Source organism: Curcuma longa, chromosome 15 (assembly GCF_044706935.1).
Source record: "Curcuma longa cultivar G26 ecotype Majalengka, Jawa Barat chromosome 15, ITB_CL_G26_1.1, whole genome shotgun sequence".
Lineage (NCBI taxonomy): Eukaryota > Viridiplantae > Streptophyta > Magnoliopsida > Zingiberales > Zingiberaceae > Curcuma > Curcuma longa.
This window is the reverse complement of record NC_133875.1, coordinates 2849179-2863535: the sequence shown is the minus strand read 5'-3', so window position 1 is coordinate 2863535 and position 14357 is coordinate 2849179. Positions and strand designations below refer to the sequence as shown.

The following is a 14357-nucleotide window of genomic DNA, read 5'->3' as shown; positions in this document are numbered from 1 at the left end:
TGGTTAACATATTTTGCTTCAGAGACTGTCATCCTTTACATGTTCAAATGAACTTATGTAGCTAAATTATTTATGATCTTACACTAGAAGGGGATAATTTTGCTGAGGTGCTTGGCTCTGAAAATTATGTATTTTTTTTTTCTACTACTGACCATAAAATCTGAATGTTGAACTGATTAGTATGCTACTTGAAAAGTCCAAGTATTGGCACTTCACTTGCTTTATCTTATAATTAATATAATCAATGTTCCTTGAGATGATACAGATGTCTGTTTTCCTGTCATGAGAAGGAAGCAAGGAGGGTGGAAAGAACAAGAGCAAAATAATTTAGGAAATGCCGTGTGTTATCTAATGATAAACTTGATATAGAAGTGAAGGATTATAGCAATGATACATGTAACTTTCTCAGGGATTCCTACTGTCTTGTCTTAAGAAGAGAAGGAAGAAAGGAGGCATATCTCATCTTCCTAACTTATTAAAACATCATCAATCAAACATATTCAGATTTTTTCATTTTTGGCTTTTCTGTAGCTTTAAAGCCCTAACTCCTAACTCTGCCTTTTTATATGTTTTGTGATTCTGTATTCTCACACCAGTCTTTTAATGTTTTATGTGTCTATTTGATTACTCAAAACTTTACTGTGCACAGTAAACTCAAAGTTTAGGACTTCTAGGTTCTGATATCTTTCAACACTTCGTTGATCAAGGTAATATTCTTTGCATCTTTGATATCTAGCCCTTGCTTATATGCTCATTTATATGGCTGCTCTGCTCAGGCTGTAACAATTTTAAAGCTGCTTATAATTGTGATCTAATAATGTTCCTTTTACATTCCAATGACATCTGATCAATACCTCTTAGAAGCATTGCAAGACTTGGTGGTTTTGGTAGGATACTACATTAGTTTTTCATTTCTTATACAATATTTATTTAATCAGGATGTCTTTTGTTTTGTTGAATTTCTAGGACCGCAAGTTGATATTCATGGGCAATCTGGCAGAAAGCTCTCCAAATACAATGTAGTGCTTCACTCATATGAGGAGCTCAATTGTGCCATTTTTCTTCTGATTGGTGAAGTGAGCCTGCTGACAACATCTCTGTTTGGAATTGTAGATTGCTGCATCATATGAGACTTATTGAGATATTTGACTTCATTTGCAGGTAGAATAGCGAGTGAGTGATGTAGCATTCATCTTCGTTATAGATCATTTGAGGACTATCGAGTTGTCTGTGGTGAGCAACTAAACTTGCACTGTTGGAAGAGATTCTGGTGATGAAGCAAACCTGCTCTATGTTGGGATGATGCAACCTTGCATCGTGGTGAGCATCTGATTACCATGCGATGACGAACTACCTTTGTATCTAAAGTCTGGAGCAAGTTTCATAAAACAGTGGCCAAACCTACAAGTATAAGAAGAGAAGAGACAAAGAGGCATTGAGCAATGCTGGTGATGAAGCAACCTGTTTCATTTGGGGATGATGCAACTTTGCATTCTGGCTATGTCATTGACTATCTGTCCCTAGGACATAATTCAGTTGGTTAGTATGAGACAGACTTGTTGAAGTGGACAAGGATTGAATCTCAGCTAAGTCGAGACTATTCTCTTCCGTAGTAGTCAACTGTAATTTTTTGATTTACTTCCTCATAAATGATGATGGAGTCGATCGTGTAAGACTGTTGAAATGGTAAATTCCACTTTTATTGTTGAAACATATCACTAATTATCTGTTGCAAGAAGATATGTTGGTAAGGCACTCTAGTCATTGGAATTTGTTCTTAATCTCATTTGTCTTACGAGCTCGCTCGCGAAAAATAGCTATTTTAAAATATTAATTTTTTATTGAATGGGTAAGTTTAAGTTTGGTCTGAGTTTGATTCATTTACGTTATCTAATTCCTAATTTGAGGTGCTTGAAACTTTTATATTTTTAAATTTATTTTATTAATTAGTGAGTTTAATATTATAAATTTATTTATTCATTTAAGATTTTTTAAATATAAATTGGATAAGAAATTTTGTGATATATGTAGTTTGGATATTATTCATTAACTAAGTAACTACTTGAATGTATATATTTAAATTTATTTATTTAATTGATTTATATGTATTAAATAAATATAAAAAAATATTATTCATGTTTAATTCATTTAAAAAACATGTGTTTAATTGATTTTCATAACGTGTTTCATAATGAATCATTGAGACTTCATTTTGCACCACGCGCAAAATGGAAAGAAAAAAACAAAATAATCCACGTCAAAAGTGGTAATAGTTGACGTGGGTAATCTGTATGCTGTCCTACGAGATGCATCCGATGGGGATCACGCGGGGCCCGCCATCCACATCCGATAAACGTGAGCGTCGCCGTCTCCAGTCTCCGCTCCACTCGCTCCCGCACGCCTGCGCTTCGCGCGGCATCACGCCGCCTTCGCCTCGACGTCTCATTCCCCACGCGCGTCCATACGCGCCCTGCCACGTCGCGGCCGATTCCCGCCTTCAGACGGTCAGAGCGTTGCCACCTCGATCGCGTACGAATCCCGCGTACGTAATCCAGGTCCGATTGCTTACATTCGATTCCTCCCTCTCCGTACGTGTTCTATTTGCTAGCCCAAACCAACCTACCGCCGATTTTACAGCGAGTCTCATTAGATCCAAAAAGGAGGTCCCACTTGTGTGCCAAATGAGTAGGTAGGTAGCCTTGTGTGTCGATTCCTTAGTTTATTTAAAATAAAAATGAGATTTATTATCGAGGAATAAATACCTCATCATCGTTCGGTTTCGTCTTCCTCGTGTAGCATTCCGATTAAAGAATGAGCAGAATAAAATAAAGGGGCGAGGGGGAGAGAGCAGAGGAAGAGGAGGACGAGAGTGAGGGAGGGCGATCGCCGGAGCGATCCGTCGAGATCCAAGACCTCGTCGGAAGACCAGTTTCGCCGTCTTCTCTGCGCCCGTTTGGGGGCCTGAATCGAAGCTGATTTGGCCGTGGATTTCCTCCCACGGATTTTGTCGGTGCACCGCCTGTTTCGGAATGCTAAAGGCCGAATCGCGTGGGGAATAATTCTGATCGCCGATCGGAGGTGTATTCGGCGGTGACTGGCGGCGCGTCGTTTTCCGCCAAGTTTGTGGTTCTAGTTCGGATTTGATTGGTGCTTCGTGGGTAGGATTTTGACTTGGTAAGTAGGGTTTTCTGTTACGCCTGGCGCCTGAGGATGGTCGAAGTCAGGCACAATGCTGGTCCCAATTTGTCAAATGCCTCGCCGGATAATCTGGAAGGTGGTTTCTGGCTTTATTGGATTCCTTCTTTTGTTCCTTTGTTTTTTCATCTGTGAACTTTTTTACGGATTTGCGTTTCATGTCATGGTTATAAGTTATTTTCTCTGTATGTACAATCTGTCTCTACTTCGGGGGAGGAAAGGAACTTGCTTAGGGTAAATAGGGAAAGTAAAAACATCATTCGGTGCCATTCTGGATAAGCGGCTAATTAAATCCTATGGTTCTGATCACAGGAACTATGTGGCAGTTAAAGATTGATCACAGCCAAGAGGGAGCTGAAAGACTGATGAGTCCTTATCCTGATCGCCCAGGCGAGCCGAACTGTCTTTATTATTTGAGGACTGGTAACTGTAGATATGGAAGCAGCTGCAAGTACAATCATCCTACATACACCGGGCAGGTGAGAGCCATGGAGTGCAATATATGGCTAAATGTTTTTTGCTTAATCTTCTTTGAATATGATGCTTCTTTGTATTGTATGTTAACTTGGTTAAATAGTCCTGAGTCGCCAACTGCTAAAATGGTTGTTTCATTGAAGGACAAATATAAAAAATCAATTTCTGTCACTTTCTGTTGTTGCAATTAATTTGATTTTAATTGGTTTTTGCAGAATAATCAGTTTGGCGCTGAACTGCCTCAGAGAGATGGTCAACCTGATTGCCAGGTGTATTTTCCTAAACCAAACTGCAATGCGATTTAGGCAGATTTTTTAAATTTGAGAAGATCAATCTTTTGGCTTACTTGGTGACTTCAATTTGTATGTGACTCCTTAAAATTCATTTTCCTATTTCCCTAAATTATGTTTTCCAATTGGATCTACATCCAAAAAAGTAAACCTCATTGAACCTGCACTGGGCAGTACCATTGATTTAAGATTTGATCTTAGTATAATGCCATAAACAAGTCAACTTTGATACAAAAGGAAAGCCATGATAAAATTGGACTCTCTGCCTTATTGTTCTTCCTTTTCATAAAGAGAGAAGCAAGGAGAGGAAAAAACTTAGGCTGTGTTTGATATGCATTTTTTTTATAGCTTTACTGTCAAAAGAAAATTTTCTTGCAAAACTATAATTGGTAGGAACATTCTTAGAAGATTGGTGCAACTAAAATGAAAGAAATAAAAAGGTTGGTTGTGATCTCACATTAATTGTTCAACTACTGTTGCAGTTTTTCCTGAAAACAGGAACTTGCAAGTATGGAACAACCTGTAAATATCATCATCCACGAGAAAAACACAACACAAAATTGGTTCAGTTGAATGTTTTAGGACTACCTATCCGAAAGGTATCTGTTGTTTGTTGGCCCCTTTTTTCAATTCAATTTTATAATTGCTTTATAATTTCCAAGACCTCTTGCGGTTAATATAATTAGATTTCTAATTGCTAGCTAATTGAGCAGCTTTCATTTGATTTGATCTTCAGGATGAAAAGCACTGTGCCTACTACATGAAAACTGGATCATGTAAATATGGATATGCCTGCAAATTCAATCATCCTGATCCTCAGCCTGCCACTACCGGAGCAACAATCCCTCTTACAGGATCCCCAGCCTATGGCTATCCAAGTTCTGTGGCAACAACATCAGCACCTCCGGTAATGGGTGGACTCTCATCGTGGTCTTTATCAAGTGTTCCTTACATGTCTAGTCCACATATGCATGCTCTCCCAGCTTATGTACCACTTGTTCTTCCACCAACCCAAGGAACTATGACTGTGCAGCAGGGTTGGAGCACTTACATGGTTAGTAGCTACATACCTTAAAACTTGAAACCAAAACTCTTCAAGTTAGCTAAATGAAGCTACTACCTCAGGTTTGTTAAAATCTTATTACTACATTGTTATTTTCATCTTGTTTGACATGTAAAGTTATAGTTTTACAAAGTTATTTCTTAAGGTGATATTTATGCTTCACATTTCAAATCACCAAAATAGGAGTATTTTGTTTAACTGATATTGACAATGAATTTAGTTAAAGGAATTTCTTTTTCTTACAAAATTCCATTCTTGAATGATTTTAGTCCCTTTATGCTCTTGTAGTATATTTTTGTCTTATATGCAACTTACGACCATTTGTCGCTTGCTTTTATGATGCAGTTTTGTCATATCATGTTTATTTGCCATTTCTGGAAATTACTCCTTATCATAAAAGTATACTAATTTTGATATCTTTGAATGCCTTTTTCTCAATGTAAGTCAAAATACTGAAAAATGTTCATTTTTGAAAAAGTAATTTATATCTTTGGTATACTGTTTGGTACTGAAATAGATTGAAGCAAACTGGCAAACACATTCATGAGTTTGAGCTAGACAGTGTTCGATCATGCTCAATCATGCTAGATGTTAGAAACAGAGACACACAAAAAAATGCAACTCAATCATTAATACTAGCATGCCATAGATTTTCACGTGTAGAAGAGTTTAAGGCATACTGGAGAAGAATATGAAATATCATAGCTATGTCAGAATTACCAAGTTTCTGCCTAAATCAAGTCAATGCCTGGCTAAATCATTAATACTCTTACGATGCATGTTCTCAAAAAGAATTATATACTTACAGATTAGCTCCTAGCTGTCTACAGTAATTTTATAATGGCAGCATGAACTCATGGACTCAATCTTTTAACTAGTCAGGCACACGTGTTACCATATACTGGAGATATGCATGTTGATCAATGAGAAGAGGAAGCTAAGTGGTAAACTAGAGTCTAGTCTAATGCACCTAATCATTGAGGGCCTAAACTCAAAAACTAAAAGAAGTATATATTGAAGCAATGTTTTCCAGATATGGAAAACTTGAAATAAGAGCTTGTGAAATATGGACAGCATATGGTGCAGCTTTATTATTGTCTTTCTATAGGATAATCAAAAGAACAGAATAGCAAATAACAATATTGTCTGGTTTTGTAAAGGAAATATTGAATTGCAGATGGATAGATGGTGGGTTGATGGTTTTCTGACAAAAAATAATTTAAATATTGTTGGTAAATGATAGAAATCAATTACTACTTGTATGGTTTGGCACTGAACTGGCTGCCAAAGTTAGCTGCAAGACAAATAGAATCATGCAGTTGTTTCTTCATAGTAGTTCAAGCAAAGATAGGTACAGAATGTGAATATGTTTGCATCATAGAGAGCATTGATGGAGAATTACTGGTTTTGCATCGAAAACGATGAGAACATTGTCCTATTGATCATAATGAATATTCTATGAAGAATAAGGCAGAAGTCCCTATTCTGTACAACCTAGAAATAATAACTCAAAATAGATCTAGACGAACAAGTTTATAATGTTGATCAAAATTATTTAACTAAGCATTCATGACAATTATCATGGTTTTTGAATTAATCTTGTGATAAATTGATCCCTAGTATAGGATGCTCAAAGGGTATAGTAAAAAGGAGAATATCATACAAGTAACGGAGTAACTCTCGGAGGCAAGTGCACAAATAAACTCAAGATCACAGTTGTAGATGTGAGTGAAGAAGCAACTTCTATCTCCAACTGAAGTTCATGAGGTTTAGTACGTTATGTATTGTAGTAGTTATGCACTTGATGCGTTAGTCTTGCAAAACTCTCAAATCCAAACGTACATATGTTGTAGCTAGAGATTTTTTGAGCAGAGATTATGGGATTAAGTCATCTTGGATTATTATGGTATTAGTGGTCCACACCTTTAGGCATTACAACATTTGGATTTATATATCACACATTAGTATGAGCCAGCTTTGTTACTAAAAAATTATAGAAGGCACAAAATCTCTTTTCCAGTTTCTGCTTCTCCGAATCACGCTACTTGCTATTTGTCTGCAATCTAAGCCTCATTGCCAGGCATGATAGTTTTATTCTACTGGTATTTGCCTGAAATTAGGTTATCTGGCACGTATCTGGTTGTTGCAATTGCTACTTTTTTTAAACGCATTGAGAAAGAACAGAATATTCTAGGCACTCCATGTTAAACTTACTTCTAGTGATAGTTTCAGTATCTTTAGTTGTTTATTAGGGTAGTTGATGCTATTAATTTTTCCTTCGTTGTTATTGATTGATACACTTTTAACAATAACAGGCTATCAAGTCATGTTTTGCTGCTTCATACATATTTTTTAGGAGATAAACAAACCTTTATGTAGCTAGGATATGATAATAATATGTAAAATACCTTGTAAATTGCAACTTACTATGCAAACATGGTCTTTAGATACTCTACAAATGAAGACTATAGTAGCATGTGGTTGTCATGTGAATTGTAGAATTGCCACGAAAGCTACAAGAGCCACACTTGGCTGATAGTAGCGGAAAGTTGGCCATTCTTGAAGATGATATGCCATTAGCATGTTAGCAGCTCATGCTGGCAAGATCATTTTCATGACATACTAGAGACCTGGCGCATTAAATCTAAATAATTATAGAATAACTAGAAGGTATTGTAAACATCTCAACGTTTGTACACCGAGTAGAAAGAATTAGATGAGTGTAGACATAGTCCATTACCAACACTTCTACATTCATATATTTGTGGCCTTGAGAGTTTTTGTTATGGCCCTTGGATATGGATCACATAATGGGACGGTTTACTGGTGATCGGCGGAATCAATCTTTGTTTTCTTGGTTTTACGACCTTTACAACCTATGGTTGTAATGTGAATTTGAGGCTCGTTGGAATTAGAGAACCTCTTGATCTAGGGGCTTGATTTCTTTTTGTAAACTCAATCTTCCTCTTTATTGCATCATTCCAGCAATTTAAATACAACTATGGCACTCCTTCACGAAGAAGGAAGAAAACAAACACTGAGTAAGAAAGGATTATTCTTGCTAAAAATAAAAGATGTTAGACTCAATTCTACTGAAAACCAACACTCCTTCACGACCGTGAGCAAGCCCTCAATGCTGAAACAATTATCTTGATATGCACCATTCTTTCTAAATCTGCCGTGCGTGTATCTGTTATATTTGATGGACTCCAGATTCTTGTTTGCTGCATGGGCTTGCTCACGGTCCATAACAATTTTGTGATGACTATAATTGTAATCTTTCCTAAAAGTACATAAGAAATATCCATCATTTTCCTGCCATTTAGTTATATGTGATTTTCCATGCTAATTTGCTCTCATAATGACCTCTTGATTTTTTACCTCTTTAAGGGATTTCAACTTTTGCAGTCAAGTTTCAACTTTTCAAGCAGGGTTGTTTATCTTGATATTTTGTTGAAAGGTAAATTCCTCATATACCTTTATCTGATTTTTTTTCCTTTCCCCACAATCAATAGAATCCACTTCACACACCTCTCTTCCCTTCAGTTACTAGAGGACTCTTCAGGATTTTAAAAATTGTAAACTTCGGCGAATTATTTCTAACTGATTACTTCCTGGTTTAGATATTTATACATACTGTTTATGAATTGACATGGATGTGATTGTTTTCCACTTTCAAATGAGTGCTTTGTCCAGTTGTGGTATCCATGCTTTAACATCTACAGAAGCTAATGAATGATGTTTACAACTCGAATTCATCCATTATGGCACTTTAGAAACTGTAATTTCATGCCAGGGAAGCATGAACCACATGACCTCTGTGGATGGGCGTCCACCTAACCAGATATCCAACTCAAAGCATCGAGAACGACCGGACTTTAGCCTGCCACAAAGCTTACCTGAGAGACCTGATCAACCAGAATGCCAATATTTTATGAAAACTGGGAACTGCAAGTATGGAATCTCATGCAAGTACCACCATCCAAAAGAGCAGAATCAAGCAGCTATTGCGACCATAGGACCACTGGGGCTACCCCTAAGACCGGTAAATTTTTTCTCCCTTCATTTTCCTTTGCTCGTCTCACTTCAGTTTTAACAAACAGAGCTACATGTTTTCCCTTTCTGTGTATCTGCTCACACAGGGTCAGCCTGTTTGCACCTTTTACACAACATATGGAAGCTGCAAATTTGGAACAGCTTGCCGATATGACCATCCACTCATTGGATATTATGGCTATCCTCTGCCGTCTTTCTCGTATCCTGTCTCCTCAGTAGCACTTTCCAACCAAAACATCAAGTCATCAAAGTTGCCCGGCCAGTTCTCAAAATCCGGACGACACAATCTAGAAAACCATGAGCACGGAAATACTTCCACAGATACTCCAAAAACTGAAGCTCAGGAAGAATCTCCATGATAAGAACTGTTTACATCCATTCTGATCATTGTTCCAAGATGGAGATTTTGCTTTCTTTTCACCTGCCCTATCGAGCTTACCAATTCTAAGTCTGGGTGGAATTCATGGAGACATGGTCTTAATGGCAGAAACTGTTGTAAGTTAAAACAATTTTGTTCCCCAGATTTATGAAAAACCAAACTCTGTTGTATTGCAAGATTTTTTCTGTTTTCAGTTTCAACTGTAAAGCTGGTCTGTCTGAATAAACACGATAATTTAGCCGCAAGGTAAGTACTGATCTTTTTCAATGTGAGAATAAGGAAAACTAGGATTATCTATGAGTTTAGTTGGTAAACCATCAGATTAGATTATGAATCATGATTCATTATTTTGTATCTGTATGTGTGTGGTTTATACAATAAAACAGGAAATGGAGAAATTGAAGTCTCAAGAAATGCCTACGGTCTTCCCCAGGAGCCACAGGAAGAGCACCACCTCAAGCATGAAGATGGTGTGGAGCCAGGCCCTGTCCATGGTGAAGCCGAAGATGGTGATCCCTGCTCTGTTGTTCTCCAGGTACGTCACTGAACAAACAGATTTGCAATTGTGATTCGATTATCATATCATTTGAATTGTTCAGTCAGGTCGATCCTTACCCAGTGCTTGTCTCTTTTGGAAGCTGATGGTGTGCGCATGAGGATGCAAGACCTTGGTGCCTTCCAGTTCCTCTTCCTCACTGCTCCCTTCCTCCTCTTCCTCTTCCTCTGATGGCCGGCCGATGGCGAAGGACTCCAACGTGGCGCAGATGTGCCACTTGGTCGCGTGGCTCGCCAGCGCCTGAGCCTTGTGAGTGATCTTGGCGGCGCTGCGCAGGCAGATGAACAGCCCCGTCACGAGGACGATGGAGCACAACTGCAAAATCCCAAAGGTTGGATTTTTAGGGTTTCTGGTAATGGCCAGTGAGGAGACTTACGACGAGTTCGCCGGTGTTGAAGAGGTTGTCGTCGGAGTTGGGGCGGAGGGTGACGAGTGCGGTCGCGAACTGGCTGGCCGTGACCGTGACCATGCCCAACAGGATGAAGACCCGGAAGCGGTGGCTGATGACCTTGAGCTGCCGCCTCACGCGGAGGTGCTCCCGGAGGACCGCCTCCACGTCGGATTCCTCCTCGAACACCGCCGCGAAGTCCTGCAGCCGGAGGATGTGCAGATGGCAGATCAGACGGAAGAGGACGCAGACGAGGAAGAAATTGGCCGTGCGGTAGATCCACGAGGCCAGCTCGAGGGCGCAGGCCAAGCACCCGCCTGCCACGGGGTGGCCGTCGAAGAAGGGAACCCTCCCCGCGCCGGCGCCGTACCAGGCAAGTTTGTACGCTGTCTCCGCGGCGAAGCAGGGCGCGACGAGGGCGGCGAGGAGGCGGGAGGACCGGCGGATCTCGGCGGCGTAGGCGTGGCGGACGCGGTCGGAGTCGGCGCGGATGTGGAGGAAGAGGAAGCGCCGGAGGCCGTAGCGGCGCGTGAGGGCGGAGAGGGTGAGGAACGAGAGGGCGGCTGCGGCGGTGAGGGAGGTCTGGCCGACGAGGTCGTAGGGGCGTCGATCAGCGGCATAAAAGAGGCCGAAGTGGGAGAATGCCGGGACGGCGGCGGCGAATAGTAGGAAGACCGACCATGAGAACGCGGCGCGGCACGCGTCCGACTGGTCGAGACACATCCACCGAAGGAAGGTCCGGAAGCCACGGATCTCCGCGTCGCCGCCGTCGTCGTCGCCGTCGGCGGGGTCGTACAGCGGCATCGACTTCGTGGAGGGGAGGAAGAAGGCGGAGTCCCCGCCGCCTCTTCCTGTCGGCATCGAGCTTGGATGGTTGTAATGGAGGAAGGTCGGAGGAGAAGGAGATCGATATTAAAAGAAGGAATCGAAGAGGGAGAATCGGCCATTGGAGGGGCGTCAGAGGGCGCGGGCGCGGCGCTTTGGTGGATTTGAAGCGTCTGTGAGTTTTTTAATGGAAGAAGAGGTGCGTTGAGGGAGGAGGTGACAGTTATCACTTCATTGTGGCTTTCCACAATTGAACCAAACCAATTCTAAATATTTATAAATTAAAAAATAATCTTTATTTTTATTATCATAAAAAAAAAGGACTCGATCAACGAAACTGTATTAATTTCACCTTTATTGTAAAAATAATTGTGTTATAACATCTATGAACCATAATTAGTAGTATATAACATTTTACTCTTGAGGTATAGTTGAATTGATTATAGCGGAGCAGTTTTGTGAAAATGATAAGGGTTCAAATCTCGACGAAGTCGAGATAATGTCCTCTGTCGTGGTCAACTGCTAATTTCGATTTATCTCCTCACAAATGGTCGTAAGACCGACTGTGTGGGACTGATTGGATGGCGGATTTCACTTTTATTGTAAAAATAATTGTGTTATAACATCTATGAACCATAATTAGTATATAGACATTTTGCTCTCGAGGCATAATTGAGTTGGTTATAGCAGAGCAGTTTTGTTGAAGTGGATAAGGGTCGAAATCTCGACGAAGTCGAGATAATGTCCTCCGTCGTGGTCAACTGTAGTTTCAATTTACCTCCTCACAAATGGTCGTGGGATCGACCGTGTAGGGTCGTTTGGGTGGTGGATTTCATTTTATTGTAAAAATAATTGTGTTATAATTTTAATCAATATTAATAAATTATAGTGATTATAAGATTATAAAATCACTACAATATGGTATTAATAAATTATAACCACTTCGTCTTATTATGTTATATAGTAGTACTTCAATTCTGATTAGTTGTAGCAACTATTTTATAACTCTTTAAATATAGATACTTCATCTCTTATCAATATTGATTATCACATGTTAATACCATATTATAGTAGTTACGAATTGTAATTATTGTAAACATAGATAGTTTATTTCTGATCAATATTAGTTAATATTATATTATAGCAGTTACAAAATTATAGCGGTTGTAATTGTATAGTTGTAGTAATTATAAAATTATAATTATTATAATTGTGTAGTAGTTATGAGATTGTAGTTGTTATTATTGAGTAGCAATTATGATCATGTAGTTATTATAATAATATCAAAAATAAAAATAATTTTATAATAATATCAAAAATAAAAATAATTTCAAAATAATAAAAATATATAAGTGGAGTAACAATTATGATCATATTCTTTGATAATAAATGAAAAAGAATGTCTGTTTGTGATTCTAATAAAAAGTCCTTTTAACTTTTGCCTTTTATTTAATAAAATTATAATAATTTTAACTTAATTTTTGTCAAAACTTGAAATTTAAAATACTATTGTAACAATTTTATAATAATTTTGATTAAAAAAATGCTCGATTGTAATAATTTTAAATAATACTAGTAAAATAATTTTAGGATAAAAAAATTATTTTATTTTTTTAATACAACAAATTTTTTATGATGACAAAAATAAAATTCACCCTTTGACCTTTATAAATTTATATTCAATTTTATATTATCACATTGCTCCTCATACTTTATCTATTTTTCTTATTTTATCTTCGTAATTTCCAAAAAAAAACCATAGTTTTTCTCTTCCGGCTAATCATAAATTTTTTCTATCGCATGTGACTATGTAAGATTAACTGAGTAAAATTACATATTATAATTTTTTGAAAAAAAAATTTGAACATCGTTATAAATTTTGATCAGAAAGTTATAGTTGATCACAACGGAGGAAGGTATTGTCTCGGCTTCGTCTTTCGACCTTTATCCATTTTAACAAGTCTATCCTACTATAACTAACTCAACTATGCTTCGAAGATAAAATTAAATTATTTGTCTCTCAATTTGACAAGAGGAGAGAGGAGTTGGAGAAGACTTATTCTTTTAGGAACGACATTAAATTTTATTTTTTTTAAAAAATAGTTCGATGCATAAAATTTTCGTTAATACGAATTCCATAAAGAAGAATTTATTGTATGTAATCTTATTCTATTTTATAAGAGATATTTTTTGAAATTCAAATTCATGATCTCTAAGTTACACGATAATAACTTTATTATTGCGTCAAGATTTCCCTTCAATCACATTAAAATTTTTAATAGAAAAAAAATCTTTTTAATTCTATCAAATCATGTTAGATTGAGTATTTTACTTTTATTTTACAAATTAATAGAAGTAAAATATAATATCTTAAGCTATGGAGCAAATTAAAGAAAAAGGTAAAATAGGCAAGCCAAACAAAATTTTATTTATCTAATTTGTTAAGCTTATAATAGTAAATGTCAACTTAAACAGATGTATTCTATATTTTTGAAATAAATTTCATAAACATTGAAGTATTCAATATGATCTCAATGCAAAGTATGCATTTTTTTGGTTTAATAGAGATAGATATATTCAGTTTTTAATTCAATTTGGTTTACAATGAATCAGATAGAAATTGAATCTAAATATTATTAAGCTCTGATTAATATTGATTTGATCACAAAGTCATCGCTTTGGCGCCGACTAAAACAATATCCAATCAATTAATCATCAATAGACTTCGACTTTTATGATAAGTTTAGATCATACATTATCATAAATAATAAGTATCTTTTTTATATATTTAGTTATCTATTTGCAAGCATACATGTTCATCAAGTTATCATTAATAATAGGCATTGACTTATGATAATAAATTTGGTTTGAATACTTATAATAAGTATTCTTTTATCAAACACCTTTGTGGATCATGATCTCTAGCTTGTTGATAATTTAATAAATTTTTCAACATTTAATTTTAAAATATTTATGTATAATGAAAAATTAAACTAATATAGTGTTTATAGACTTATGGTGAAGTTTTAATTTTAACATGTTTAGAAAATTTCTGATGAAAGCATCATAAAAATTTTGAATGTAGTGGGTACCAAATATGACATTTATAATTTTGATTATGTGATTATTAA

General features: G+C 37.1%; 2 protein-coding genes across 2 annotated transcripts; one reads left to right on the top strand and one right to left on the bottom strand.

Moving 5' to 3' along the window:
- The first annotated feature begins 2826 nt into the window (after positions 1-2826).
- Positions 2827-9650, top strand: LOC141846242 (zinc finger CCCH domain-containing protein 3-like). The gene is made up of 7 exons (XM_074734248.1): positions 2827-3274; positions 3508-3674; positions 3885-3938; positions 4442-4558; positions 4696-5013; positions 8819-9067; positions 9165-9650. Exons 1-7 carry the CDS (start codon positions 3211-3213, stop codon positions 9435-9437), a joined length of 1242 nt encoding a protein of 413 aa, XP_074590349.1. The 5' UTR covers positions 2827-3210; the 3' UTR covers positions 9438-9650.
- A 213-nt stretch (positions 9651-9863) lies between these two features.
- Positions 9864-11262, bottom strand: LOC141846738 (uncharacterized). The gene is made up of 3 exons (XM_074734778.1): positions 10390-11262; positions 10073-10328; positions 9864-10000 (listed from the first exon to the last, which is right to left on the bottom strand). Exons 1-3 carry the CDS (start codon positions 11260-11262, stop codon positions 9864-9866), a joined length of 1266 nt encoding a protein of 421 aa, XP_074590879.1.
- Between the last annotated feature and the right edge of the window lie 3095 nt (positions 11263-14357).